This window comes from Delphinapterus leucas, chromosome X (assembly GCF_059928025.1).
Source record: "Delphinapterus leucas isolate spDelLeu-1000000601 "Yukka" chromosome X, BTC_Dleu_Yukka2, whole genome shotgun sequence".
NCBI lineage: Eukaryota > Metazoa > Chordata > Mammalia > Artiodactyla > Monodontidae > Delphinapterus > Delphinapterus leucas.
Window position 1 is genome coordinate 309,675 of NC_143150.1, and position 15,182 is coordinate 324,856.

Genomic DNA, 15,182 nt, shown 5'->3' on the forward strand with positions numbered 1-15,182 from the left:
GCCTCTAACGACTCAGTTTTTCCTGATTGAGTATAGCTCATCACCTCTTAACTACCTGAAAAGTAACCCCTGCCTAAGGCAGGTCTAGATTATAAGTGCCCATCACTATACTTTTAGACCTCTTGCTTCCCACTAATTCCATGTCTACCTCCCACTTAAAAAGGAGGCATTTCAAGATGAAATGAGGATATATTTACTAAATAGGTTTTTAAATTTAGCTTGTAATGTGACACATAGAAACAGTTTGATCATGGCTTGTTTTTAATTTGTTAGCATGGCTCAACTAAGGATAAAGGAGTGCTTTGTTAAATAAATATATTTTCATATTTTAAAATAACTTTCAAATAAATACTTAAAAGGCGTTGGCAAAAATTAATGATGAATTAAGAATGTGTATTATACTTTCAAAATAAGGAAGACAAAAGAAGTCCATTCTATAAATGGTACAGAATTCCATTTTTACCAAATAAACAAGTAGCCAGATATATGACTCCTAGGAGAACAGAAGTGGCCCCCTCTGGAAATTCCTAATATCTGGAATGGAAAGGACAGGAATGGGTCTGGATACTCTGTTCCGGGGCCCTGGAGTTCAGGAAACATGTTCCTTGCGGTTATAGATCATTCTGGGGATACTAGATCCCCAAATAATCTACTTCCTCAAATGAGCCAAATCAGAAAGCCACTTCCCTCCTTTCTGGCTTCTATAGCAGTAGCTCCTCCTAATGGGCAGCCCTCCCTGCTGGCTTTTTATGCATACTGCCTTTCAGAAGAGATGTCCTTTTTTTGACCCCCTTCCCTCCAACCCCTGAAAGACCCCAGGAATGGGATCTACAAGTCCCATAGAAACCCTAGGCTAGTTCAGTTCTAAGGCCACATTGTAATTGACCAAGTATGAGAAGTCCAAATATCCCTTTGCTTTTATATTTCTTTTAATCCCTATCCCAGTGAGGGAAAGAGAAATAAAAGAATGACCTCTGTCCTCAGCTCCTAATTTCTTTGATTGTCACTGAGGCCAAGTTTAGTTTAAAGGTACAGGAAACCTACACAAGTGTTCAGTCTTCATACATGTTATCAGGTAGTCACAACACCCAAATGATTGATGGATTAAATTTTTTTTTAAACTTTCATTATGTTGTTTTAGACATTCAGCCTCATGTATGTGTTGTATATTAATTCCCTCAAGTATAACATTCCTTTGCATTTGTGCAGAACCTTGTACATTAAAATATGCTTCTGCTTTAATGACTCTCACAAAATCTCTAGGCTTTATTATCTTCATTTTACAGATGAGGAAAGCAAAGATCCAGAGAGGGCACAGGGTAGAGAAAAGCAGCATAATATAAAGACAAAAACTTTGGCCTAGGAGTCAACAGACCTGGATTCTCACATTCCTAACTTTGTCCCTAACTCACTGTGTGTTTATGAGTGAGTCGTTTCCCTTCTCTGAACCTCAGTATCTGAATTTATAGAACGAGGTGACTGAGCTTTCTCAACCCTGTTTGTGTATTATAAACACCTGGAAGCTTCTTAAAAAAATCCATTCCTCAGCCTCACCTCCAAAGATCCTGATTTAATTGGTTTCAGGTTACTGTAATGTCCACACCACCAAGAAGCCAATCCAGGTAAAGCCACAAATCCAGTCTGGTATTTCTCTCTAAAGGAGAGAAACTTTGTCATTTAGTATAAGATCCAAGTACTATGGGGACATGTCCTGGAAGGGAGTTTGAAAGGCTGAAAGTTTTAGAGTACATACTCTAACTCTGAACCTCTAGGGCAGAGCTCAAGGCTCTATCCATCTCTCTCTCTCTCTCTCTCTCTCTCTCTCTCACACACACACACACACACACACACACACACACACAATCATTCCAGTGGAAGCGTTGTTGGAGTTTGAAAAAAAAAAGAATGCTGCTATAAGTCAAGGACAAAAAGGAGTTTAAATATACAACAGAGCCAAGAGGTTAATAAAATGGAGTTTTGGATGAGAGAAGCAAACTGATTACAGAGCTTTTTTCTTTCACATAGCTTTTTCTTAACCTTTGTTTTTCTTTCTGGACCTACATACAGTATTACTTCACACTACTTTTTTCTCTTTATCCTTCAGTATACCTTATGTATTACGATGGGCCTGGAGCCTTCTCCTTATTGGGAGGCCTTAACGCCCATTGGAAGGGGATCCTTTAAAACTTTTACAGAGTAAAATTAAGCCAACTAATTTCTGATATTATAAAAATTAGTGTTCCTTTCCCTTTTAGTGTTTCTTTTTGTCACCAGAGTGGTAAGACTTTGAAGGCTAAGATTAAAGTGTGGACCTAGGAGAAAGGGGCCAAGGGAGTCATTCAGTCTCCCTTAGTTTAGGCCTTAGGACATAGGTTCAAAATGAGCCCTTAGGATGCATTTATGGGTCACCTCATCTTATCACAATAGAATATACAGGTGACTTGAGGTTAAAGCCCTATATTAATAAAACTAGGGTGTTCGCCTGAAGGATTATCTCTGTTTTCTTTCCTTAGTGACTGGCAACAGCAGTGTTGGTCAGTTCTTCAAGGACTTGGGGGTTTCCTAATACTTGTCATCTGTGTCTTTTATTATCAGAGACATGACCATTATCTAGTACAGCCAAAAGGATTGCTTTAATAGTTGGAGAATGACAACTTGTGTGTCAGGATTACCCCCTTCTTTTACAGGGAACTGGCCAGCAAATATACATGGGAGCAACATACATCACTTTGATTGTAATGACAGAAAGATCCCTAAATAACAATGAGCAGCGTCACTCGCAAGATGTCTTTCCTTGAAAGCTGTGTGTCTTGTTCATCCTGGCCTTTGAAAGCAGCAACACTGCTTTAAGGGTCAAGATAAGGATATGGGCCTAGATTGTTACTTCTCTAGTTGAACTAGGAACTTCATTTCCATGCAGAAAGAAGTCCTTAAAAACAAGTCGGGGAATATATAGGTTTAGGAAGGCAAATTTAGTATGTTTCTGAGCACCACAATAAAGCCTTATATACTTTAAAAATTGTAGGCTATCTCTAACTCACTTTGAATGAAAGTGAATAAAGATGTAAGGGAAAAGCACCAGCCTAGTGTACCAGTTTAAGTTCATATGTCTCCCTTTATACGCACACTTGCCTTGCTGCCTGTAATGCTACCCCATTGCTGCTGAGGCTTAAGATGCCAAGGTACATGCTTGGGCACCCACACATGCATTACCCAAAAGTGCAGGGGAGTTAATATTCCACAGGGAAGGTATTTGACTAATGAGATGGGAGATAGGAGTTGAATTCTTCCCCTTTCCTCAGGCAGATGGGCTGAGATACAGTATGGCCTATCATAAGAGATTGAGAAGTTAGCTTGTCATGAAACAGGTTATTCTCCCTCCTTCCCTACCTCTTTTTCCTTGCTCCTACTTCCTTGGGATTTCACATAAGCTCTTGCTTCAAGCTCTATTTTCTAAGAAACTCAGACCAGGGAATCTGGCAACTAGGAAATCTGGAATTGTCATAATTCCACCCTAACTTATAACTGTGTGACTTTGGCAGGTTATCTTCTCTCTTTGTGCATCTTTTCCTCCAACTATAAAATGTTGATGTTGGAATAGATGTTCTTTAAGGGTCTTTCTGGCTCTGAAATAATGTCTGTGTGAAGTAGGTGATGGGAAGAGGTAAGGTGGTATACTGACCAATGGACATCAGTGGATTACTTACATTTGAATCAGCAAAATGCACTCAATATAATCAATGAGCTTGAATGTTAACAGCTCCAACCAATCTCAAGTGCCAAACATAGATTTAGTTCTACTTTCTTCAGAAAGAAATTGAATTAGATTTCCTGGGCCCTTAAAGAGAAGGCCAAGTAAACTCTTACCCTCTCTGGCAAAGTAAAAAAAATTTCTCTACTGGCTCCATACCATAAGCTGATTGAGAAATGGTAACTGGCTGCAAACATGTTTTCAAAGGGAAAAGTGGAGAAGTGTGTAATGCCACCATCTTGGGAAGCAAGACAGCTAATAATATGATGTCTGTAACTATTGCTTCACTCCTAACATAGTAGCATGTTTGTTTCAACTCTTAGGCTGCAGGTGGACTGGAGTTAGGGACAGAACCATTCACCGTTCGAGGCTTGTTATACCACAAGGGTTTATATTATGCTCTGGACTTCTATACCTGACTCTGGACCATGGACTCTGGAGTCAGACAGCCTAGGTTCAAATCTTAGTTCCAGCATTTACAAGCTTTGTTACCTTTGACAAGTCACTTAACCCCTCTGTACTTCAGTTTTCTCATTTGTAACATGGCAATCATAATAGTGCATACATTGCAGAGTTGCCATGAGGATTAAATGAGCTAATATAGGTGATGTGCTTAAAATAGTGCTTAGCACATAGTAAGCATTATGTAAGTGCTCACTACATTTATTATAGCTATTGTGATGAGGAAAGATGGGCTGGAACAACAACAACAACAAACTTTTGGCTAAAGCCATATGAAATGTATCAAGGGACCAATATGTGGAAAGCAGTAGATTTAGGGGGTAACAGATGATTTAACTGCAAAAAAATGCTAAGCAGGAAACACCCTCTAAATATTCCTGTTTATACAGTACATGACACAAAGTAGAAAAATAATGAAAACAGAGCCTCTCTGCAGGATTTAGAGTTCTTTCATATATATTTTAAATATACATGTGCAATACATTAAAATATATAGAGATGTGTGGATATATATTTACATATATATATGTAAATATATATATATATATATATATATATCTCACAGAGGGGATACATATGCACACTCACATGTCCGTGCGCATACCCCAACAGGACCCATCTATACGTAAACCAGATGCAGTCCATATCAGGCCAACTTGGACACAGATGAGAGCCCTGACTCAGTAGATTGCAGACTGCAACTGCATTGGAGTAACTGTTCAGTTTCTTCTACCAAGTGTAAGGCCATTTAGAAATACACTGAGAAGAGCTCCTTTGGGTGTGTGGAAGAGCCCAGGGCGCCTCTGGCAGTGCACAATTTGCCTGAGTAAGGACTGCAGGATTGAGATATGAAGGAGCTATCAAGGAGGAGGGACTTGTGTTGTTTTGGGTCCTGAAACTAATAAGCAAACATCCATAGAATAACTTTAGCTCCAGGAACAATGCACTAGTGTCAGAATCCTTACTTATCTCAGATTTAAGCAAATTTCAGGCAGAAGCGAAGAGAAGTGTGTGTTGCTACTCATCACCATCCAGCTTGACCCAGAAAACCAGGCACAGCTTTTAGGGGTGGCTAAGTTCAAAGGTCAATCAGGCAGACTTGTAAGATAAAAAGAAGTTACTTAAATGGAAGGACTTGAAAGCAACATAAGAGGTTACAGGTACTGGTTTGGGTTTATAAATGTTCCAAGAAGCCAAACCTTGTATATGGCACCATTTGCAGCAATATCATTAACATTATTAATAATCATCATAACATATTTATATATACAAAAATAGAGCAAAGCAATTCTAGAAGAGGAGGTGAAAGAGAAGGTGAGGGTCTCTGTGCAGCCCAAATGTCAGTACACTTCAGGGAGATTCAGAACCAACAAAGACTGAGTGGCACGTATTCCTATAGTATATAGCCGACAAGGGGACGTGGATGTTCCCTTCTTCTTCCCCCTGTGTATGACTATACATTTCTCCCCACCTTTCCACCCTGTAATACATATCCATGCACACTTTAAAAGAGATGATGATATATAAAGCTAGAGTCTGGAAGTCTTAAACTAAGTTGGAGCACCTTGATTTCAAGCAAGTGCCCTCAATCTTTGAATTCTTTAGTGAATTTTGGATTCACTTACAGAGGGAAACTGTATCTAATTCTTGCATCTTTCAGCAGCAGTCCTTAGGAGCCTGCTATCACCACTGCAGCCTTTTCCCATTGAAGGGGATTCACAGCACAAGCTCTTGGTATTTCATAAAAGAGAAGTCAGTTCTCTGCATTATACATCTTTCATCTCAGTTTTCCACTGTTGCTGAAATTTAGGTTCTCAGGCAACTGCCACTGCAGACAAAGCCAGGAGCAAGCACAGTGTGTAGCAAAGGGTAGGTGCAATGGCGAAGATACAGCTTGATTAGGGCTTCCTTAAGCTTTTCTTTTGCACACTTGAGCTTCTACAAGGTGACAGAGCCAAAGGTGATGTCCACTGGGGGCAGCCTTGACACCTGAAAGTTAGCTACCCACTATGCCCCACATAAAGACCACCACACTAGCTTGGCATGATTCCTGAAAATTGAATGGGAATGGCTTTCTGTCATTGCTAATAGAGAACACTGAACCAAGAGTCACAAGACCTGTATGCCAGGCCCAACTCTATTAACTCAGTGTGTAGCCTTGGGCAGATCCCTTCCTATTTCCAGGCCTCAGTTTTCCCATCTGTAAAATAAGGGCATTGAACTAGATTAACAGTTAAGATCCTTCCAGCTCTAAAGTTTTATGACTTTTTATGTCCATTATTAAGGCCTGAGCCATGCAGTCTCAGGGCGGTTTGCTTCTAAGAGAGAACAGACCTCTGTAATATCCTTTGCTTTGTTCATTTAGCTATAAAGCACGTCTGCCTTTGGCACTTGGGTCAGACATACAAAGTTATGAGCATCCTGATTTACTATCTACTCAGCATGCTAGTGGAATCTGTCAGTACTGTAAGTTGATTATTGGGAAAGGGAGTAAAACTTCAACTAATTAAACCTGGAAATGTAAGATAAGTTTGCCTCATATGCTCATAAACTGGCGAGTGTGGTTATGAGTGCACACACACTATTGCTAGTGATAAGTTCATTACAGTAATCAATTTCCCTTAATAAAAATTAGTAAATAGTATAACATAGCAAAGTTTGGCGTCAAAGGAAACACCTACGGAAAAACAGCACTTTTTGACGTGTTAGAGAGAGAAAGAGGGACAGGTAGAAGGAGACAAAGATTAGATCAAACAAGACAGAAATACAGGCAGAGAAAGGATTAGTCTGAGAGAAAGGGAGGGAAGGAGAAGAAAGCAGAGAGAGAGAAGGAAAAGAGAGGAAAAGTAAAACTAGAGAGAGTGAGAATGGAGTGGGAATGAGAACAGAACAGAGTAATGCAAGAAGAGGAGAAAATGAGAAAAAGACTAAAGACCAGAGGGGCGGTAAACGGAGAAGGGGTCAGATTCCCTGGAATACTGAACACTGTTCCACATGGACCTGTGAAAACCATCTAAGAAGAAAGCTTCCAAAGGCACTGTGGAAAGCAGAGTGACACTCAGCCTGCATCGAGAGGTATTACGTTGGGGAGCCCCTAAACCTCCACGTTGCTGGCTCTGTCAGCCCTCAGTGTCCAAATCTCATGCTTATATATCACCTGAATATGCCATGACAGCCATAAGGGCTGAGATGGTGGGTGTAAAAAGACTGAAGAGGAGTGGGAGAGATACTGTGAGAAAGAGCAAGGCATCCTGCACCAGGATGTACTTGACCATTCCCCTGACACTGCAGGAACAAAATTGGTGAGCCCTAACTTTGGCTTGGCTACTTTACTCCTCCTCCCCTTCTTCAAAGATGAGGCCTATGCTTTATTGATGGGGCCTAGAAGGAGAAAGCACTGGATCCCTCTTGTGGGAAGGTCATACAGACTTCTCCTGGGCCTTGGGGAAGGGCGCACTACCAGAAGAGATTTTTCTGCACACAGTGTTGGTGTGCCTTTTACAGCGGCAGCCTGGTCGCCTAAGACTATCATAGCCCTGCTGGCACAGATGGAGGCATCCACGGGTAGGCAGGTAGCAGCACAGGCAGGGTAAGAAGAGGGAGATGAGGCTCATGGCTGCCCAGCGGACGAAGCAAGAGCCAGGCCCACAGGAGCAGGGCTCATCAGCGCAGTTGTCTTCATCATCGGTAGAACAGTGGTAGAAGAGGCCCTTAACACAGCAGAGACAAGTGCCATAATCGAGGAGGCTCTCAGCAGAGCAAAGGCAACGCTGGTTGCACAGCCAGAAGGAGGGGAGAGGGCGAGCTGCCGTACAGAGGACACATTTGCAGCGCCCACACTCCTCGCAGATGAAGAGGTGCTCACTGGGGTGCACTGCAGATTGCTCAGCTTCTCCCTTCAGAGCACCATCAGCCTTTGGGTGGGCTCCTGTTCCAGGCTGGGTTCGGATGATGGACTGGCCTGAAGGTGAGGGCGTAATGCTGGCCAAGAGCCTTTGATCAGAGGCAGTGGTGCTATGGGACATTGAGCTGGCAATGCTAGATTGGCTCAGATGCTGAGGCAAGGGCTGCAATTGATGGCACTGGCTGAGACTGCGTGGGAGAGCAGTAGGCATGGTAGCCAGGGACCAATCAGATTTGTGGGTTTGCACGATAAGGGAAGGGCTAGAGAGGGCCTGTTTACAGGGGACTGGAGGACGGTCCACATAATCATTGCTAGCGTGAGTAGAGCGCAGCTGTTCAATAGGCAGAATTTGTTGGAAATCATCTGTCACTGTGGCATCCATTTTGCCTTGATTCTTGAGTTCTGAGTGGTTTTGGGTCAGGGTGGCACTTATGGTGATAAAGAGCCCTTGTAGTTACATGGATCTTAGGGCACATCAGAAAATCCTAGGAGAGAGGGAATAGAAACAATGAATGAGAACACACAGGCATGAGTACTTTGCAGGGAACCAACAAACCTCAGGCCCCATCACCACCACTACCTTAAATCACTTTAGTCTTCATGTTACTCCTTTATTCTGTAATTGACCTCACCTACTTCTTTACAGGCAAGTCTGGTTATCTCATCCAGACTATAAAGCACATTGGGAGCAAAGATCTGATTATGGATTCCTGTAGTAGTCCATCATACGACTAGGGTCACAGGAGCATTTAGCTCATTAAGAGCTTTGCTAACCAAGAAATCTAGGCCTTCAGCATCAAAATTCTAATAAAAATGAAACCTAATTTCAAATGCAAAGTTCACTTCCTAAAGCAACACTGATGTAAAAGAGAAAGCCTCAAAAGCCTTCCATGAGAAGTTGCATATATACATATATATATGTATATATATATATATGTATATGTATATATATATATATATTCTCAATCAAAATTTTCCTTTCAGTGAAATTTATAAGCATAAATAAACAAATGATAAAGGACAAGCTTGATTCAATGAATACAGGCAAGCAAGCAAGTTGCAGTAATAGCAGAGATATGGCAGAGACACAGATGGCAGAAATTAGGCTATCTGTAGAATAATAGGAAAAAAGGCTTCCCAAGGGTGTAAGAAAGTCAAGACTAATCATCTTGCTGTTCTCCTCATTTTATAAGCTGCTTTAACTTATTGAGGAGGTAATTCTTTCTAAATGGCAGCATGGCTTCAGAATCAAACTTTTGTATACATAGGAATAACCTGGGGATGGGGGAACCACAGAAGATGAGCCCTGAATTATTTCAAATATCACCTATAATTGTACTTTTTACCGCCCTAAGTCAAGTCTATATTGATGGGATTTATGAGGCAGAATCTGCTTGGACTGCTTTTCTCTATCTTTACCTTTCTATATCTTTACCTTTACAATAAACTGGCTTTCTTAAAGAGCAGCAGTTTTTATACCAAATTTCAGACAAGTTGAATATCTAGAAAATATATGCTTGTGCCTTCATTGTACCACAATCAGGAAGAGCTCGGTGGTCACTCCCTGAAGCATTTGATTGAGCCTAGTACTGATAACGGTGACCATGAGGAAGATATTTTTCCAACAGTAGATTACTGTATTGCACCACCTGGAAGACTGAACAGCCAAAAGAGGTGTGCATAAGAAAACTTAAACAAAAATCTAAGAGTCACCATGGGGGCATTAGGACCTAGGAAACACTAGCATGAATAAAGTATATATTTGAAATCCATGAGACTTCAGGCCTCCTCAAAATAGATCGATTACTCACACTACTGTATGGGATGGAAAGCTTGAATGAGTAATAGAAAGGAAGAAGTGAAAGAGGATAGTGCTTGATTAGATTTCCATAAGCAAGCAAACATGACACTGAAATGTGCCCAAAGTTCAATAGCAAGAAAAAAAAAAAAGACGTAGTTCATAAAGGACTCAGTGGCTAATAATATGATCAGACTCATTGCCTTTCGAGGCTATATCCCCATGCAAACTTATTTAGTTGAATTTACATCTGTTCATTTTTTGAAAAGAAGATTTAATTTAGTTAAAAATAACTTTTCTGGCACATCACATCAAAGAACCAGTTTGACTATAATTTCACTTTTTAGCTACTTGTTTCAGTGTTATTTAATGCAGCACAAGAGAATGCAGATAAAGACTATGGAGATTCTAAGACTGAAACATGTAACCTTTGGCAAATCACTTACTTTGTTTGGGCCTCAGTTCCGGTATCTATATAATTATAGGAATGGACTAGGTGATTTTGAGGGACTCTTCCCTATTATGGTCTGTAATTACATAACTAAACAATTTGACAAAATAATTCTCTTCGTCCATACCTTCTACATCTTCAGCCCTTGAGGGTAAACTGGGCAACATGCCCTTGTTTACTTGGGCATTCAAAAGCAACATGTTTGTCTCTTTTATCTACTTGGACTCACAATCCCCTGAAGCTTTACACCTCTGCCTTTGCTGTATCTTTGTTAAGACTCATAGTCCCAGCATTAGAAAGAAACAGGTAGTTTTCATCTGAACACCCAAATAAACAAGGACACATTGTTCAGCTGGCTTGCAGGGTATGTGGATGTAGGAGCTTTGGATTGGGAAGAATCTTTTGATAATTTTATAAGAAATGAATTTATTCCCCATTGATCAGATAAATAATGTGTGGGGCTCTTCAAGTCATTTACACTGTAAAAACAATAACATGCGTGCTAGATGCATTTTAGACTCACTGATTTCCCAAAGGAAACTAGATTCAAACATACTGGAAATTCAAAAGATCAATGACTCAAAGGAAGGCATACTAGGTCTTAATGTTACAGGAGATAATCATATGGGATCCCAAGGATGTCACTAGATATCTCAGGGACTTGCCCAGAAGGTTGAAAGCTATGCTTGGAGGAATCTAGGTCATAATACAAATAACTCAGAGGCACGAGGGGATCCTGTCTTGGCAGCAGAAGGGTATATGGTGTTTAGGTTGAGAAGGTGTATTTGGATATTGATTAGACTGCTGCAAGACTGAAGAGTTGAGATGCTTGGATGATTAAATGAGGCTTTGGGCATCAGTCTGGGATGATGAAGTACTACTGTTTTGCTTACAGGTAAGGGGATTAACAGGATGAACTCAGGAGGTTTCTTCCTGCCCTGTAAAATCTTTACTAGAATGGACTGTGGAAGATCTGCAATACGGTGGACAGTAGGACCTGGGTAAAATCAGGGTGTTGAGTAGGATAAAACAGGATTGAATGACAATAAATTGTTTGCCATTCCGGATGTGCTGACTCCGATCTGGCTAACAGGATGAACTGAAATAGATACTGTAGGGGAAGGTAAGAGGGGAAAAAAAGTTGAGAAACAAATAGACAAGAGACTGCTGCAGCACATAGATTAGACGAAAAACTACTACTGCAAGCATGTTTATGATTCAGAAATCCACTCATTAAAGGGCCATTCATTGTGAGCAGCAACAGTTAAGAAACTGACTGTGCTGCTGGTGAATTCCATATTCTATTAAGTGAGAGAGAGAATATACATATCATATATTATTAAATAGGAGCCAAGGTGATTACAAGTCTTGGCTGCACATTGATGGGATCTAGTGATTTCTGTCACGTAGTGCCTGTGCAGTAATGAATGATGCATTGTAAACCCACTCCCATCTCAGTCCCTCTGGCCAGGTGCTCATAGCTTTCTCAACAGTTTTTCTGTAGCCCTGAAATTTGCTATGTTCAACCTAAACAGAAATTTCTTTTCTTATGCCAACTTAGGGACTAGAAAGGTAAATCCATTCAAGAAATGCTGTTTGTTAATGAAAGAAAAATGTATTTTCTCCCTGGAACCTAAAATCTGCCATGTTGAGACTAAAGTTGAAAACTTTCCTATCTAAAGCCCTTCTATGCTAACACCTTAAGAGTGTTCTGATTTTTATGATAAATCCTTTCCGATACAGCATGACTCAATCTTGATTTCAAAGAAGAGGGGAGAAGAGAAGGAGAGCCTGGCTCCTGTTTTCTCCTAGTCCCATGGGTTCAATGCTGTTTTGTACCTTACTGTGTAACGGCTCTGGGGTGTGTTGCTTTTTTCTGTGCTCTGCTGTTATATACACTCGTTCTCAGAATAACTGAAAGCAAACATAGGGGGGATTTCTGCTATGGCTTTATGTGTTTTCTTAGTTCTACTGTTCCAAAGTCTGCTCTCTAAAAATCCCTCTCTGTGCAAGAGCATTTGCATCTCTATCAAAGCACTCCCCCCCTTACAAATACCAAGTTGTATATAGTTTACATTACTAACCTCTCAGCCACTGACTGGGCCTCCGTCCTACCACATACATCTTGTTGGAGCTGCCAGGTTCTCACCACATTTAACTCTTAACTTGTCACTTTGTTACCCTAGTCCTATTCATTACCTTCATAGTTTCATTAAGACTCAACAGCAGTTTATTTCAAACCAGAGAGTCTTGCAGTTTTAAGAGCCTGCATTTTTAAAGATATAGGTGTTTTAGTAATGAGCAATACAAGGAAAAATTGTAATATCAAATGAATTCACATACTTCTAATCCTGAAGAAAATGCTAGTTGTTCATTTAAGAAGTAGGAATCTTTCTTTAAACCCCAAATCCTTTTATAAGAGACAGGAAACTTAAGTTCTGTGTGACTGTGGGCAAGTGACTTCTGTTCCAGGCCCGTTTCTTCATCTGCAAAATGAGGGGGGGTATGAAAGGAAGGTTTTTAAATCCCCTTCTTGTCATTATGCTCTAAATTTTTATGCTGGGTTTGTTGGTTGCGTTCCTCTGCCTCAAAAGTCTTTCATGAAGAATTGGTGTCCTTTCCTTCAGGTTCCTTACTTCCTCACAACTCAACTTCTCAACTCTGAATCCAAGTCACTCAGATCACTAACTAGATTGTTTCCCAGCTAGAGAGACCTAAAAACAGAACAAAAAAGCCAAAATGTATACAATGTTACAATAAAGTCTTCAAAATGTTTATTTAGAGGTTTAGGGAACAAGATTAATACTTCCTTGTGGATAAAAAGCTAGCCTGTGCCTTCTTTGTATGTATGTGCGCAGTTGACTTGTTGGGAACATCACTTAACACCTGGTATATCCAAATTCATGTGATAGCACATTATGTTACAGTGAGGTTTTAATGGACCCAGAAAAGCAACAATGGTTTGCGTTTCAAAATAGATTTTCTGTCTAAGAGTTCAAGGTCTGTTTTCTGTTCATCCAACGTGGTTTGCAGCATACAGAGGCGAGTGGTAACTATAATTACACGAATGAAAGGGACTGTAAGCCACTGCCCTAGGTCCTATCAGATGTCTATAGGCTAACTAGACATGCTCACAGGTTCTCACTTTTGACAAAATTTCCATATGCCACACAGAGACATGTGCACACACACCCAGGCATGGATCCAGAGATTTCTAAATCATTGCTCTGACTCAATGTAAGTAGGGGGTTATGCCGTGTCAGCTTGCGCCATTTCTACCCAGGGCAAGGTGATGTGATGAAATCTGAACGATGCACAGCCCAGACTTGTGAGCCAATAGCAGACTAGCCGTACACTGACAGGATGCCCGCTGGGCAGCCAGACTGGCCTCAGCACGGGCTCTCCGTACGTTCTCAGCTTGGGTGGTTAGGCTGCGCTATAAGGGGCTTAGGCAAGCACCAAAATTCATTTAAAGGTCAACAGGCTAGAAATTGCATTGACATTTGGCTACAAAAGAGTTATTTTGAAGTTCTCCTTTGATTTAGAAATTTTCAATACGGATAGTTTTCTGCAAGAGCTGATTCATTTAAATCTCAGTTAAACGGTTTTCATTTTATTCTACCCATGCGCTTGCGCTTGTGCGCGTGCACAGACACGCGCGCGCTCTCAAACACACACACACACAGACACACACACACACACACACACACACACACGATGACTGGAATGAATGGCAATCTGTGCATTTCATAGAAAGAATTCTGAGGTCTTTAGGAGCTAACCTCTAAGCTTACCTTGAAGAAAGGGCTTATCCATGCTGAGAAAAGCAGAAGAACTAATGCCCCATCTGGCTCAAAGGACCTCTTCTTCTCCTGAGTCTTTAGGTTTCTCCACCTCTCTTCGGAAAGTCTGAATGAAAACTCCTTCACTGGCAGTGGAGCCAGAAACAGAGATAGTTCTGTTTCAGTCTTTCTGACAGCAGAGAAAAGGGAAAGAAAAAAAAAAAACAAACAAACGGGGTAGGGAGGAGAGTCAGACTTGTAGTGGCAGATACTTTGTATGGATTTTACATGCAGATCTAAACCTTGATGCACGTATTCCCCAAAGAAAGCGCAGCGGGGTAAGTTGTTCACCTCCTCCTCCTCCTCTTCTTTCTCCTCCTCCTTCTCCTATTTCTCCTCCCCCTCCTCCTCCGCCTCTTTCTCCTCCCCCTTCTCCTCCTCCTTCTTTTTCCCCTCCTCCAGCGTTTTCCTTCCCCTTCTCTTCCCCTCCCCCTTCCCTCCTCCCCCCTCCTCCAATCTGACAGATGAACCGAAGCAGCAGAAACTGCAGTTGTAGACACAGGGTATCTCAACAGAGCAATAGATACCGCTAGTGTGTGATTATTTATATAGCTTAGGGTGTGTTGGTATATAATCTGCAGAGAGCGGGCCGCGGTGGTGGGGGGAGGAAGGGGGATGAGATTGCAGTGTGTTCAGCTCAGCTAGCCAGCTGTTTTGTGAATGTAGATGTTTTCTAGAGGTCTTGTGAATGGGTTATAGGGGAGAGAAGGGATTTATTGCTCCTTGTTACAGTGTCTCTTTCTGCCTCTCTTTCTCCCCCCCGCCTCGTTTTGCTTTCCCGGAGCTATAGCTCTTAATGCTTGGCTAAGTGGCGTCATCCCGTTGAAATTGAATCGACCCATTAGAGCTCCCCATAGGAATCTCTGTATCCGGTCCCTGGGTAATGACTGAAACAGAATTTAAAGAGGAGTGGGGGTGGGGTGGAGAGTAACAATTTTAAGGAGGCCTCATTTAAATATCTCTGCCAATCGCAG

At 41.3% G+C, this 15,182-nt stretch overlaps 1 protein-coding gene across 1 annotated transcript; it reads right to left on the bottom strand.

Annotated features, from left to right (window-relative positions):
• Positions 1 to 2,312: 2,312 nt before the first annotated feature.
• SPRY3 (sprouty RTK signaling antagonist 3) lies at positions 2,313 to 14,617 on the bottom strand. The gene is made up of 2 exons (XM_022566296.3): positions 14,161 to 14,617; positions 2,313 to 8,602 (listed from the first exon to the last, which is right to left on the bottom strand). Exon 2 carries the CDS (start codon positions 8,497 to 8,499, stop codon positions 7,633 to 7,635), a length of 867 nt encoding a protein of 288 aa, XP_022422004.1. The 5' UTR covers positions 8,500 to 8,602; positions 14,161 to 14,617; the 3' UTR covers positions 2,313 to 7,632.
• Positions 14,618 to 15,182: the final 565 nt, after the last annotated feature.